Raw genomic sequence first — 15504 nt, 5'->3', positions numbered from 1 at the left:
CTACCAGAGATAATATCAGGTGTTCCCCAAAAACGTACCCTGTCCCACCGCTGGCACCCGTCACAAACACATGCACGTCTCAAGTCAACATTTAGGAGACTGTACTGACGCTGGGAGAATCTGCTGAAGACGTTCTTATCCTAACAAAGTCTGTCGATGATAGAATGTGGAAACTTGGTGAGGTTCTGCAGATTCCTGGTATCTTCGGTAATATGGAAATTTTCAGCCAGAAATGGTTATAAAGGTATTGTCGGTTTCGAATCGGCTTTGCATAGATGTGAATGTTTAATTCTTCCACAGCTACAAAAACCATCATTTGGTCATTTTCGACGAATTGGTCATCGTAATGACCAGCAGTGAATACGTTTTTTTGTTTTTTTTAATTACACCCAAATGTTCATCGACAATACACTTAGAATCTCAGCTTTTATATTTTATTAGTTGAAGATTTAATTCAATCGACGCAAAATTAGGCTTTACGGGTACACTGAGTATATTTTAACGATTCAAAAATATTTATCCTTTTTTCGTATTGTGTACACACACACTCATATTCACATGTCATGGTGGAAGAACGTAATATTGTGTAAATAATAAGTAAATAAATAACTCTTCAGTCATTAAAATTCATTGTTATAAATCCATAATCATAAGCTATGCTATTATTTGCTTGGTTAGTTGGGTGGAACGTTTTAACGCCAATTCCATTGTGTGTTATTATATGAAATTAATACAGACAGCATTTCCCAACAAAGATGAGTGATGGACTGCTCAGCTACTGATGCAGAGCTTTGCATGCAAAACTGAATTAATTTAAGAAATTAAAATTCGCCATTGTAAACGTTCGCGAAGGTAACACTTAATGAAATTGTTTTATGATGGAACGTTTTTTTCTGCATTATAATAACCTGTCCTTTATTGTGCTACATATAGAAGTAGCATGTTTCCAGCAAACTTCACAATATTTAATCTTCTATTTCTTTGAAATTGACACCTAAGAAAGATTGATAATTTCATGGCAAATTATTTAACAATCTCGGCCGTCACTACGGCATATGATTCATATAATCTTTAAGTGGAATCAAGTTCCAGGTTTAGAAACCACGTGACCTGTTATGAAAACCGTCGGTGCCACCATGTGCTAGTACCCGGATGAAGAGCTTGGAGGAGACGGCTCGTTGTTTCTAAAGACAATGGTCATTGTTATGATTTATAATAGGAGATCCCTCTTTGGGGGACTAAAGCAAGCCATTGCCACATGCTAACAACGTTTGGAGACTGACAACTCTAATTAACGGATTATAAATATACAATTGAGGCGCGCTCATTTGGACCAAATGCCAGTTAGCCGTGAGAATGAAACGCCAAGAAAAATGGCCTCGAAGAGATGCTGCCCCTCTCTCTTTCAAAAGCCATTATGAGACAATACCAACTCACAATGCATCCAGATTCTCCTGATTATGAAGGGCTTCTAACTTCTTCGTGTGGGAATTCCCTTGTGGGAGACCCAGTTGGGACGGAGCAGCATGCGCATGGCACACAAAGCCCTTGGCCTTTCTTGTGCACCTGCTCGCGAAAGACAACTCACGCTTAATGGCGGTTCTAGCAATGCCCTTACCATCGCTCAGCAATTATACTGCTCACACGACAAGCCTAACACCATTAACGTCCAACGTTACAGCTAAGTGTAGCCTAAACGGCCCCTGCAAACGGCTTTGATGGTTCTGCGTTGACGACAGTGACAGAAATCAGCAGCCTGTTTGTGCTCGCCAAACATCAACTTGTAAGCATTAATAAGCGGACAATCGTTGCCTCCCCGTACACGATAATGTGAGGTGGCTATTCACTAACCGGGAAATAAAATTACTTGTATCGCTTTCCATTACGACCAAAGAAATTGATTTCGCCATACTAATTATTTTAATACCCTTATTTGATTACTGGGTACAAGTCGGGGGGATCTTCGCCTCCGTGGAGCCAGATCTATAATTAAAACGAGGACACTTCCAGAGAATCATTCCGATTTTTAGAAAGTAAAACATTACTGAAAAAAACATAATGTATAAAGATTATGTGTGATTATCACGCCTTTGAAAGATTTATTTGTGAGCTTTTCAATCATCCTCGGCACGCAGGGGAATAGTATATCGATTACAACTGGTCGTGAAATATTGTCACCATGATCATGGCATATGTTATATGGTTAAGCATATAGGACATGGCACCAGAACTGATTGGTACGAACTGATAAAAATGAATGCTCATCAACATATGACTCAAACTAGGTTTTGGAAGGTCGACATATAAAACATAACCTTGTACCCAAAAGACTTGGAACGATGCCGTTCGGGTGAAGGGTGCTCCAATGTGCATATCAGTTATTAATTATCAAGTGATCACCTGAAAAAGACACGGGAACATAATGGTACAAGTTAAAATGAAATGACATACTTGTTGTCACTAACACGTCAAACGTTGGAAATGTCCCCAGAATGTCTACCATTACAATTTTTGAAAGATTTACAGATCAAACAACTTTTGAGCAACAGTCGTACGACGTTCTTTGAAACATCATAGTAATTAAGCCTCTATCACAGATTCCTTCTCTTCGGCACGCCAGAAACCTATGATTGTCGCTTCGAATCCCAGTTCGCCCTGATTATGTTTCTAGGTTTGTCAGCACCATACCCGTGCTCGTGGGTTTCACCGCAATGGTAAACGTCTGAAACCTGCATCACTTCGGGCTTTCCTCCCACATTAGGCTGACAAGCCGCGATATAACTGGAATACTGTTAAAAGCGGCGTTAAACCCAACTCACTCACTCACTCACTCACAGATTCCCAAGTTGTGATGCCGTATTCGCGGCATTCTTCTGCACAGCATAGTATGTAGGGTATTACCCAAGGGCATTCTCTGCCTGCTGAACTTGCTTGGTGTCTTGGCTGCATTAGAATCCGCCTTTAACGTTCGCAATCATCTTTTTATAATGTCCAAAGTCTACATACTACTCAAAACTATCGTTCTAGGACAAATATAACATAACCTTACTTGTGATTTCAAATCCCTCGATATGTTGCCTGTCGTAAGAGGCGGCTGAATTGGATCGGTGTCAGACTCAGTGTCTTGGTTTGAATGCATGTCACCGTGTTCTGGTTGTGTGAATAGTTGCTCCTGCTTTCAATCTCTAGTTTCTCTGGTCCACGTGACTTTTTACACGTCTCCGTGATGCAAATGGACTATTATTCACCGATATGTTAAACAACTATCATTCTCTCGTATTTTAAGAAAACGGTTGACAAAAAAATTGACAAAAAATTATATTTCGAAATTTGAATTATTTGGATATTTCTTCATGGCCGAAGCTGATATCCCGTCAACTGATGACCAATAAATGATTAGATATTATTGATTTGTGGCACGCTGTGGCTTTGCTGAAATAGGCTCGTTTCTTGCAAGCCCTTTTAGGCAAGGTAGATCATTAAGTAGCTTAATGTAGTAATATGTTCCTGATCATAAACTCACAACCGGTTTATGGGGGAAATAAAAGAGTGATTTCTTTTCCCCCATTTTTAACAATAATCCAGCAATATTACGGTGGGGGACACAAACAAATTGCTTCACACGTTTCACTCATATGGGTAATCGAACCTGGTCCTCGGCGTGACGAGCGAACATTTTAAACACAAGGCGTCTGGAAAAAGAGGACGGCCGCGATGACCAAAAAAAGATGATGTTCTGGAGCAGCTTTTAAATTTGTTTAAGAGTAGCTTTTCATGAAACACTTTGTTGAATTTGTTGTGAAATTCACAAGACCTAGGTAATGGGCGTTGTATTAGTAACACATCACATATGACCTAAAGAGAATCACGGCTGACTTGGTGTCATCAGTATTTGATAGTGTTTCATAAACACCGGTTCGTGATATAGTCGGAATCGAACAATGGGCTGCTTTCCTCAGAGATTTCTTATGGTTATGAAATGGATTTTTGTTTAAAAGTGATTGGTGGGCAGTCGCGCCGTTCTGAACGAAAATTCAGTTAATTCTCCGACATTTGCAGTAGGCGAGGTGAAGTCTCGTAGACACGTGGGGTTTCAGGGGTAGAATGGCTCCCTTCATGCGTGTAAAAACACTGTAAGAGTGTGAGTCGTATGGCCACAATAGCTTCCCAGGGTGAAATTTTAAGAATCCATACAGTACATACTCTACTAAGACGTATGAATGCTGTTCGGTGCTCACGTTATCAACCACTAGCTCCCAGACCTTACCTACCGGGGAAAAGAAATTATACACCAACGTTTGATGTTGGCTAAAAATGAAACCAACAAAAAATGGTTGATTGATGGTGATGTATTTGATACAGGTCTCATTGTTGTGTTTTTGGACCTTAAGTTTGCAATGTTTCGGGGCTGTTTTGATAACGTTTGTAATTTCTTGGTAAAAAATTTGTTCAAGTGTATACTTTCTTTTGCCCGGCAGTGTATTTGCATAGGCTGCCTTTATTCTACCTACAGCGGCGTACAATGTAAATCCCCATCAGCCAGTGCAGAGATTGGACCAAGGTATAATGAAGAATAGAATGTCTACATCTTATTTTATAAGATGTACAGGTGTGTGTTAATAATTTTACTCTTGATAGACACATTTTATACCATAATTATAATTCACGTGATCGTGCTTTTTCGGTCGTTGATTATGTCGGAACGTTCAATCGTCACATTGTTGATTTTCCTAATTTGTACGCCCCGATTATGTTTCTAGGTTTGTCAGCACCATACCTGTGCTTGTGGTTTTCACCGAAGTGGTAAACGTCTGAGACCTGCATCACTTCGGGCTTTCCTCCCACATTAAGCTGACACGCCGTGATATAACTGGAATGCTGGTAAAAGCGGCGTTAAACCCAACTCACTCATTCACTCACTCCTAATTTGTACAAGTTGTACAATCCAAATACTGCCTCTTGACATGTAATTATCCTGAAGTAGTTCCCGTAATCGGGATGAAACGTAACTCACATAATTATACTGTTAACTTTTACGAAAAGTTTATACAGGAAGAAAAAACATGATTCACATAATGAGGACAAAGTTTTTAAAATATTTTTTTGCGCGGTCTCAGTTTGATGTGGTATACTGGTAATTTATTGCATCAGCTGCATCAGCAGCATCAGATGAATAAGATGCAAAAGCCCACCTTGTAGAGAATAATTTACTTTACTCGGATTGTATTAGAAGGATTCCCAACTAAAAGCACCTTTACGTGAACACCGGGTTGAACACTATTTGATAGTGATAAATACATGTTTATGATGCAGTCGGAATCATACAAAGGATTCTGCCTTTAGCAGAAGTGTCTTATTATTATGGAAAGAGTTGTGTTATATTTATTAAATTGTATTTGAGCTTTACGTTATGTAGTCTTTCTTCCGAGCACAGCCAACACGCAGTGCAGAGTTAGTAATATCGATGCCACCCACAATATATTTTGTTTCTTTTTTTATTTTATTTTCTTGAATGTTATGGTCCGTGTTTTTGTGAACCTCCATCGACAATCCAACCTATTTTATTAATTACGGATGAAGTCACGCAATCAGCTCTATGTTCAACTGTCGTCCTATGAGCAGATACATTTTGATATTAGCAGTCAGTTCAATGTGTATTCCGGACTAACAAAATTCACCAGTTAATCAAAAGAAATAATTTCAGGGATGTTTCCATCAATACGGCAAAAGTTAAAATCGATTTAATCGTTACAAAGGCCACAGGGTGTCGTTTCGCCAGACAGTTGGATGTGAATTAAAATTTGATTTATGACTGAGTAAATATTTTCATCCCAAATGTAACCATGCGTAAGATAACACGTCATGCGTAATTAATAACTAATTACTACACCAAGAGAAACTAAATAAAAATAAAATGTAAACAATTCAAACGAAAGCCAATATAGATTATAATTATTGAGCTTAACAGTGTTAATTTCGCACGATATGCAACTGTCATATTTGAAACATGCAAAGCCGCCGAAAGCATTTTTGAAAAAAAAATGAAATAAAGGCAACAAAACCCTTACCCAAGCCACAACAAATCTCTGCTAAAAGACCCTATTGTACGATTCCGACTGTATCATGAGCATGTGTTTATAAATCACTATCAAAAAGTGACGATACCAGGTGTTCGCGAAAAGGTTAGCGTATCCTGCCTCACTGGTGGCACCCGTCACAAACACACGCAAAGGAAATGCTTTAAAAAGATACGAGAAGATATATGTTCAGAACGTATTTTAATATCTACAATATATTTCGCATTATGAACACCACAGAAATAATACAAACACAAAAAGCACCTTTGTTAAATAATATTATATTATATATTAGACATGTACAATAACGTGACAAAATGCTTGACTGAACGACAAACGTTGGTTTCGTTGTACATCGAATACTTAGATTTGCGAATTTGTCTACACAATCCTGAAATTTGAAAATGTCGCCCCTTAGCCGTCATTTCTTCAGCGATATCAACCCAATGCTTAATAATAGGCGTAGTTATGTTCAACGGAAGACATTTCATTAAATACAAAGCAAAACATAATATCAACTATGACGTCACAATGCCCATTAATGACGTAATTCATTTATACATATGTGTGTCATTGGTCATGTGCACGGAATATTTTTGACAGACCCCATCTTGGCGAGACTTGGCATCACGTGACCATGATACCGGGCTTGTCGAGACTTGACATATTTCACTTGTCCTACCATAATATAACAGCTTCAAATGCTCGTATTTTCCACATCTGAGGTAAGACATTTCTGGTGAAACGACGTTTCACCCGAGATGAAGAATTGTCTTGGTTTCACCACGCTGAGATAAAATGCTGTCACATGATCATTCATAATTAACATCGGTTGAATCCAAGGGACTGATTTCTTTGTCACCAATGGTTCAAAGCCGGATGTGCACCTTGGAATGGGGAATTATGGGACAGGTAAAATCCAGGAACGAGGCTGGCAGCTGAATGGAAAGATTGCAAATGTCCAGGGTAAATACTTTGGGCGCCGTAGGCGAGCGGATACGCCTGGCCGAGTGGAATGGTTGGAGATGTAGGGACTGTGGGGCTGTTTACATCTAGACCAGGGTTCTGTTTTTTCCACTTTGTCCGTCTATTCTGAAACCAGATTTTCACTTGAGTCTCTGTCAGCGATAATGACAGAGCCAGGTTTAGTCTCTCGCACACAGACAGGTATCGCGTCGTCTTAAACTTGTTCTCAAGAGCAACTAATTGTTCGTATGTGAAAGCCGTCCTTGCCCTTCGAGGCTTGCCGACCTTTGACCCTCCAAGGCTACCTTGACCGTGGTTGCCATTTTCATCCATTCGTTGACGTTTTTCGGGGCTGTCCTCACAATCATCACGATCCATGTCGCTGACGTCACCAGTGATGTCTTCATCATCTGTAAGAATGAAACAGGGAGTGAAATCACTTTTGTACAATACAGTATTTGTTTAATACAATTGCAACACATACATGACAGCATTAATCGTTCAATCGCAATTCTACTCTTAATGGTGAATATTTGGATTCATGTATATTATTTAGTATAGAAACTAATATTCAAGAAACAGAGCAAAACTGTAGAATGAACAGAGAGATGCTTGTCATAAAATAAACATTTTGAATTCAAAAATTTATTCAGGTGATCCCAGTTATTAATGTCACCACATGGTACAAGGGTGGAGTGTTCAACAGGTATCAGTATCCCCACACCTGTATGACATATATCCGTCAGAAAGGGGATGCGGAGTTGGCCTCGCGGTATATTAGGTTTTTCTTCATTTTCCACCTGCCTTTGCTTGGGTCACCGAAATGAACGAATTTGAAGTATTTTAACATTTACACACAGTACTACTCAAGTATTGTTTTCCTTTTTTGCATTTATCGAAGGATAACAGTCACAAATGGTATAAAATCGTATAGCATCATTTTGACTGCAACAAAATCGCACTGTATGGTATTATAAGCTCTCACTGTAAAATATTATTCTCTATTAAAATGTGTGTTTAATTGATTTATTGATAAATCATAACAGGGGCCCTCGCCTTTTTTGGCAGTCCGATACATGGGGTTTCTGATACTATTTTTAGACATCGTTTAAAATGTTGCAAGGTCACGGGGAATCCCTTTTGAGAGGTCAGTTCCGGATCGCAAGCGTTTTCCGCAGTAATCGAAAAATAACATTAAATTTTGATTCCATGTCAGCTAATCAAATCGCGGAAAATAGGATAGCACACACATTTTGTAATTATCAATAAATAAGAGTTTTCTTTAATTAAATTTATGGCTACAAAATTTAAAAAGTAACGCTTCATTCTTTTCTAATTAGTTTCTTTTGACTTTGTAGAGAGATTAAGAAACTTTGCAGCAGTTGTGTAAATGTTAAAGGTTTTTTGTACTCCTAAATCCCACCCCTAAATCCACACACCCCACCACCGCTAACTCGGGTCACTTTCTGTCTAAAGCAACCAGGTATGTATTTGTACAAACAAACACTTTCAAACATGAGTCATCTTTTAAAAACGAGCATGCCTATTTGAGACACATACAATATCCACAGAGCGTCGCAGTAAAGGAAAGAAACAATTATTCTTTCACAACCCAATGCCTAAACCCAACGCTAGAATCAATGCCAAAACTATATTATTCTTTATCCTTACAATAAATTCTAAAGAATTGTATAAAGAAGCGCTATTTGCTGGATTATGTTTTTGTTAATACTGAACTTATTTGACCCAAACATAATTTTACTGAAATAATACTGTCAATTTCAGTAAGATCAAATTAAATTGTAATTATGTGGATGGCACGCCCGATTAGCCAAACAGATCGTGTTAAAAATATGCAAACCTATTGGCAGACATGCCTGCTATTACAGCGTGGATTTTTTGGTGTTCCACATATCGATTTCCTTGACATCAAAGTTATCATTTCTTTGATGAAATTCCCAGACAAAGGGATAAATATGTTGGCGACTTGGTCGGGAACCGTTAAACCAATCGAATCCCCCCTGTCACTGAGAGACCAAGCACATTGTAGCTGACTGTGCTAGACTAGGCGGAGTATCGATCTATAAAACACTATCAGATGTCCAGAGATTGCTCATAACAATTGTGTTCTCGCGCAATGACATATACGAAAATTCACGTACGTTGCTTATTGATCAAATATCAAATGCTTTGTTTCGTAAGTGTTACGATATATCTTAACCTGTTTTGCCTCGCTTATAATAAGAAATGTGATTATACTTTCGTTTGGACTGTGTCACTGAATTCGAGAAAATGAAATATCGTGTTGTGTGTGTGTGTGTGTGTGTGTGTGTGTGGGGGGGGGGGGGGGGGGGAGGGCTATTGTTTACTGATATCGCATTGTTCTTTCGAGATTTATCTCAACAATGACGTAATTGTTCATGTCAGCTGTTCCATTTACCATCATTTGGAGCTTGTTACCGGAACGGTATACATTGTTATCATTAGATTAATGTTTATTACATATATGGACGTTTTATAGTGAGTGACGTAATATTAAACGCAGTATCGGCAATATTGCAGCCACATTGCGATGATATTTTTAAGCAAATTCAATCATTCGCTTTTATTTGTTTCAAAATCTAAAATTATCTCTAAATAATACATATATGCGGTAACGATTATGTTATTCTGAATTGATATTACTCTTCTCCTTCACTTTCTCCATTCGAAACTCCTCTCTCACATTAAATCATGTCAATCTATTTTATTTTGTTCTCCAGTATTGAAACATAAAAATATTTCAAAGACTATTCATAACATCATCTCTGTTTTAAACAAACAAGTTAGCAAATATCGTAATGATCGATTAATGTTTCTAACCTGAAGCCGAACCAGAATCCAAATAGACTCGAGGCAACAAACAATGTAGAGCAAAAAAATATATCCATATTCAAAAGTCATCACTTTAAAGTACACTTCACTCAACAACAGAAAGCAATGAAATACGCCTTTAACCATATGTTTGAGCGCCGAGGCTTCAGCGACTGTTGGTCTACCTGTGACGCCACGTGTTGAGAGGCTTTGAAGTACATCATCATGTTCGGACGGGGGTGGGGGGATGTCGAAACATCACATCCCGGGTCATTGACTGACAGCGTTAGTTCATCACACAGAGAGTATGCACTATACATGGTTGGAATACAATTTTGAACGAAGTCCTTTCTTTTCTTTTCTTGTCGGACTTTTTAAAGGATTTGATGCCTATTTCTTAATGTTCATAATTTCATTACAAAATTTTCATGATCTACTTTTTTTCATTGAAATACGGTATTATAATGACGATTTGTTATATGATGTGTGTTGATTAAGGATGTTTTAATAGTATCGTTTACTTGGAAATAACCCCCCCAAAAAAGTTGTAACCTCGTGATCACATGTATTTGAAGAACGGTTATGATTATGATTATTACAAAATTAGAAATGGGACCAAATTAACAAATTTACATCTATCGATTAAAATACAACTTTATCCGGTAAATGACTTTTCAAATCTAATTGCCTTTTTTATTTCAGATATAACTCCACTTAAAACATGAGAAATGCATTATGCGTCTGTAATTTATTTCATAATGTGTGCACGCTTGTTCTATCAATAGAGCAGGTATTGCCATACTTATGCCGATTTTACAAAAAACAATTTTACAAAAACCATTTACTTTGATTACCCTATGTACATCAAAGAAATTATTGATATTTGATGTGCTCTATATTCGTTTGATTTTTAAATCACATGCGTGATTTTATCAGGATAATCATCTATTGCCTGTTACTAACAGCTAGGTGAGTGTCGCAAAATTCAACTCACACAACGTACTGAAACCCCAATCTCCCAGATACACCCGCGGCTACCCGTAAAACCCGAATATTAACTTAAGTAAAGATTAAAATTATGCATTATGGCTTTCCTCTTTTGATTTCTTTGTGAAAACAGCCTTTTTCCTTTTCATGTTATTAAAAGCTTTTGCTGAACAATTTGCTCCTATTAGGATAAGGGATAGTCGAATGGCTCTCGAAATGCGTGTCTTTGTGTGAAGCGGGGGCATCTCAGGTCGCGGCGCTGGGAATGATCGCGGACGGAAATATACAGCGACATATCAACTAGCGATGTCCCGCTTGCAAAGCTCATTTCTGTAATAGCCCTACAATTACATTAACACTAGCTTCCGATCATGCGTGATAAGACGCACAAAGGTAGGCCCGTAAACCAGGCCTCTCTCAGGGTCTGACACTTCCATAAAACATATCTCCTCTCGCTCAGGCTCCGGGCGATATTTCTGTACGAGGCTGACTGCTATATCGGGGTGGGATAAAGGGGTTGTTGGCGGAAACAAACAGTATGGGGTGCACTTTTCGAGGATTTTTTTTATTAACATTACTATCATCAGCATCACCGTTGTCGTTGTAGTCGTCATTATCATTACTGTTATTATTGTTTTTGTTAGAGTTATTATTGTTTTTGATGTTATTATTGTCATCGACTGTTTTATAATTATGATCATTAACATCAATATCGTTATCATTGTACGGAAATGTCCATATTTCCAATTTATAAGTTAAAACCGCTCTAATATCCCCTCTAATTTGTAACACGGTAATTGCATATGCAAAATAACTTTACACGAATCAGTACTAGGAACGAATATCAGCACTGAACATGATAGGTTGAAGTTTTTAAAAAAATCCCCATTAAAATTGCATTTATCTTGACTGAAAGCTAGACATGATTGAGTCTTTGGGTTTTAAGATCAATATGAAATTAATCCGCAGATAATGAAACAATATCTTCATATTTCCTCATATTTGTTTATGCTGCATTAATACGTTATTTGCCAAGGTTCCACATTTTGATCCACGCGTGGTCGTTTGTCTTGAGCCCATTCAACCATAAGGATTGTGCAAGACAGTCGAGAATCTCAAGTGGATGCAATCTCACATTGTTGAGAATATCAATGTCAAGCACTCGATCACTTCGACCTGAAAGACATAACTTGATTCTACATATTATATTTTACTACGCAATCGTTCATGCGTCGGAAAACAACGTTAACTAACTCATACATAAAAAAACGTCACCTACTTAAAAAACACAATTCTCAAAAACTGGTTGTAAAATTAGTATGATCTTCTAAATCCTACCACAGAGAATGAAGGTAATATGCTTTGTCATATTTATGATCATATTAATAAATTGAATTTTAAAAATTCGTTTATTTTTTACGTGTATATTTTTTTTTTCCAACACGTTCAGCGAGGGACCTCAACGCACACGGGTCGGCAGTCATCTAATTGGCAAGAAAGGCGAGCAAAATGTCAAGTGATATCACCCCCGCTATTGTTTGCTTATCAACATTCGCACAATTCCCTCAATCATTTAATTTGCTACTCCCGTTGGAAACAAATCAAGTTAGTCTGATGATTAAACTGCATCTAGAAAATCACAAGTTCAAAGACCACAAGCAACACAGGCCTTTAGCCTCTTTGAGAAATTAACACTTAAATGACATGAAACGAACACTCACGATGTCGGCCGTGCAAAAGGCGGATGCGCTTATTTCATCATTGCTGAACCCAATCTGCGCATTTGGTTGTCGTAATGCTTTTATTAAACGTATAACATCAATTGGGAAGCAATCGCCTAAATGTCGAGGACGACAGACTGCACTTAACCACTTATTAAGCTTTTACGGCCTGGTTTAAAAGGTGCATGTACATTTTCAACGTCTCAGTTGACCTATGCAGATTTGGGGGTTGTGTCTCCACGATGTCAACGATGAAATTTAAAGTTACTAGCGTCATTACATACAACACATAACATTATCCGATTCATAATTGTAATAAAAAAGCTGCGATAATTACACAATCACCATTTTCAAATTGTTTTCGCTCGCCATTGTCGACAGTGAGTATTTTTATAGTGAGGATCACTATGTTGAATAGGTTTGATTATCAAATATGAATCTCAAAATGTTTATGTTTTATATGTTACAATTATTAGAGTTACTGTTACAATTCAAATATTTTTGAAAAGCGTTCCTAATGTCGGGATCTATGATAGGTTCTTAATTTACGTTTTATGTAGGTGAAAGATCGCTTCAGAAGACACGTGCACAAGTTTACATTAGATGATTAATTGATAAATACTTGTAAACATTAAATCTCCATGGTTTCAAATAAACAATTAATTACCATTTAACAAAAGGTTTTTGAGATTAATAAACATAAGTTTCCGATTCAAAATATCCGTTTATCCAAGAACTGATAATAATAGTTATAATAATATTGTTTTCACTGACAAGGGGTATATTATAACATAAAAGAATACAAAAAGGAGTGAATGAATGATAATTAAATTCCTTTTCAATTCTACTCAACAAAACCCTTAATGAAACGTCAACGTGACGACATACTTGTCCTGGACCATGGCTGAGGCATATATGTATTTTATGAAAACAAAACCAATCTAGATATGTATAAAAACCCAGCCACAGCATCAGGATAATTAATTGTTTAATTTTAGAGAGAAATTTATCGTGTAATATAAGATTTCATGGACTATATGTTGTCTAACATCACACATATGCCATTTTATTCCCGATATTTTTATTTAATTAACTAAAGTATGCTATGTTATCAGTGGCTTTGCCAATACCCAGTTTGTACACAGGAATATATCTTCAGGTGAAATAAACATATTTAGAACCTTATCATTGATAGACATGGTATTTTGAAAGTTTGATAAAAAGAATATACTATATACATTAAACCATATTCATTTCTACATACAGTTCCTATTAACTTGATATTAAACTGAAGGCATAGGATGAACTAACTTGTAAGTCCATCCTTCATGTGAAGATGTAATCACAACTGACAAATACACAATTGTATTTGTATATTGAAATTAACGTTGTCAAAACATGTGTATAAACACATCAATATTTTCTGTGAAATATGCTTAATTTGACATGAGGCGTTTTTTTATTAGCAAGATTGTGTAATAATGTTTCAACGCTATATTTCTAATTTCTAACACTAAAAATAATTATTTTCATTATTTGAATGGTTCATCGTTAAAGACATTTTTGTGGAAAGTCAGATGACAAAATTAATTTGATTTAACACGAGGAAATACTAACACGCAGATCAATACGTGTGATAATTTGGAGGCAACCAAATGCGAAGTTAAGTATTTTAAATTTTATCCCCAAAAAAGAATAACGAACACAACTCAAATCTAATCACATAGTGAGTGGTATGGTGTTATTTCCAATCAAATTCCAATTCCGTTTACAAATCGTCATCAATTTGTCGAAATGATCACGAATGATGACTCAACAAGATTAATGGGGGAAAAAAAGATTAATTTAAAAATGTATTCAAAATGGAGTATTTATGTTTTAAATTTAACATTTTGGTAAACTCATCTCTACACGGATCCTGTCAAGATGCAAAGCAGATTTATCTGCAAACAATGAAAACAGAAAGAGCATTTGTTTATTATTTGGCTTCTGTGTTTACTAACCTGTCAAATGCGTGTTGCCTTCCCCGTCGACACTGCTGGATGTTGAAACATTGGACTTTCCCGTGACCCCGCGGAATTTGTTGGGATCTAGGATGTCAGCCACGGAGAAGGGGGTCACCTGTTTGGGCGTGTCATCGTTCTGTTCCCCATCAGGGGATACCCTGCCTCGCCTGTCCTCAAAACTTAGACACAGTTCCGCATCTTCCTCGCTATCACACGTAGAAAAACTGTCGCTCAAAGATTCCGACATCTGTTCCATTGACCGATGGAGAAAATGTCTTTCCGTCCGAAGAGGTAAATGTCTATGTGATATTTCTCCTATTTCGTCCCCGCTGAGATTGTCGTCTGCTTCTCGCGCGCTTGTCACGCGCCCGGATCCTTCCATGTGTAACCGTCTAGTTACTGTCAAACACTCCGTCGTGCTCGCTTTTAGGTAGCTGTTTAAATCCCGACAGTATCAACATCAAAAAACGGCCAATGTTGACTGTCCGGTGCTTGGACCGATAGCCATTCCCGATTCTTTTCACTAGGGGAGGAATTATTGAAATTAGCCCAATATGGGTGCAATGCGGTCGCTCTAATTGGTTCCCGTATTAAATTGATTGGACGAGCGGGCGGAGTCAAACCACGGACCGAGGGACAATAAATCCCCCATTTGGCGGAGAAAAGGGCTTGTGGGGTTCAAGTTTGCCAAAACCCATTTCCTTTAATGGGATTGTAAGTGAGTTTATTCTATCACCGTCTCACCAACACTGAAATACCCAGAATTGAATTATCATGGCGACAGACTAACGCCTTCTTGAATAGGCGGAACAGTACAGGCTTAGGTGGCAATCAAAGGGAGGCAACTGGGTGACGCATAAAACTAGACGCCGTGAGTTACCATTGGATGGGAGG

At 37.6% G+C, this 15504-nt stretch overlaps 1 protein-coding gene across 1 annotated transcript; it reads right to left on the bottom strand.

Annotated features, from left to right (window-relative positions):
• Positions 1-6343: 6343 nt before the first annotated feature.
• On the bottom strand, positions 6344-15126 carry LOC139452915 (homeobox protein slou-like). Its single transcript, XM_071234540.1, has 2 exons — positions 14608-15126; positions 6344-7453 (listed from the first exon to the last, which is right to left on the bottom strand). Exons 1-2 carry the CDS (start codon positions 14990-14992, stop codon positions 6936-6938), a joined length of 903 nt encoding a protein of 300 aa, XP_071090641.1. The 5' UTR covers positions 14993-15126; the 3' UTR covers positions 6344-6935.
• Positions 15127-15504: the final 378 nt, after the last annotated feature.

Source organism: Haliotis cracherodii, unplaced genomic scaffold, assembly GCF_022045235.1.
Source record: "Haliotis cracherodii isolate W230 unplaced genomic scaffold, xgHalCrac1.p SCAF_9, whole genome shotgun sequence".
Lineage (NCBI taxonomy): Eukaryota > Metazoa > Mollusca > Gastropoda > Lepetellida > Haliotidae > Haliotis > Haliotis cracherodii.
Note: the sequence above shows the minus strand (reverse complement) of the source record. Positions and strands in the feature narration are given on the sequence as shown.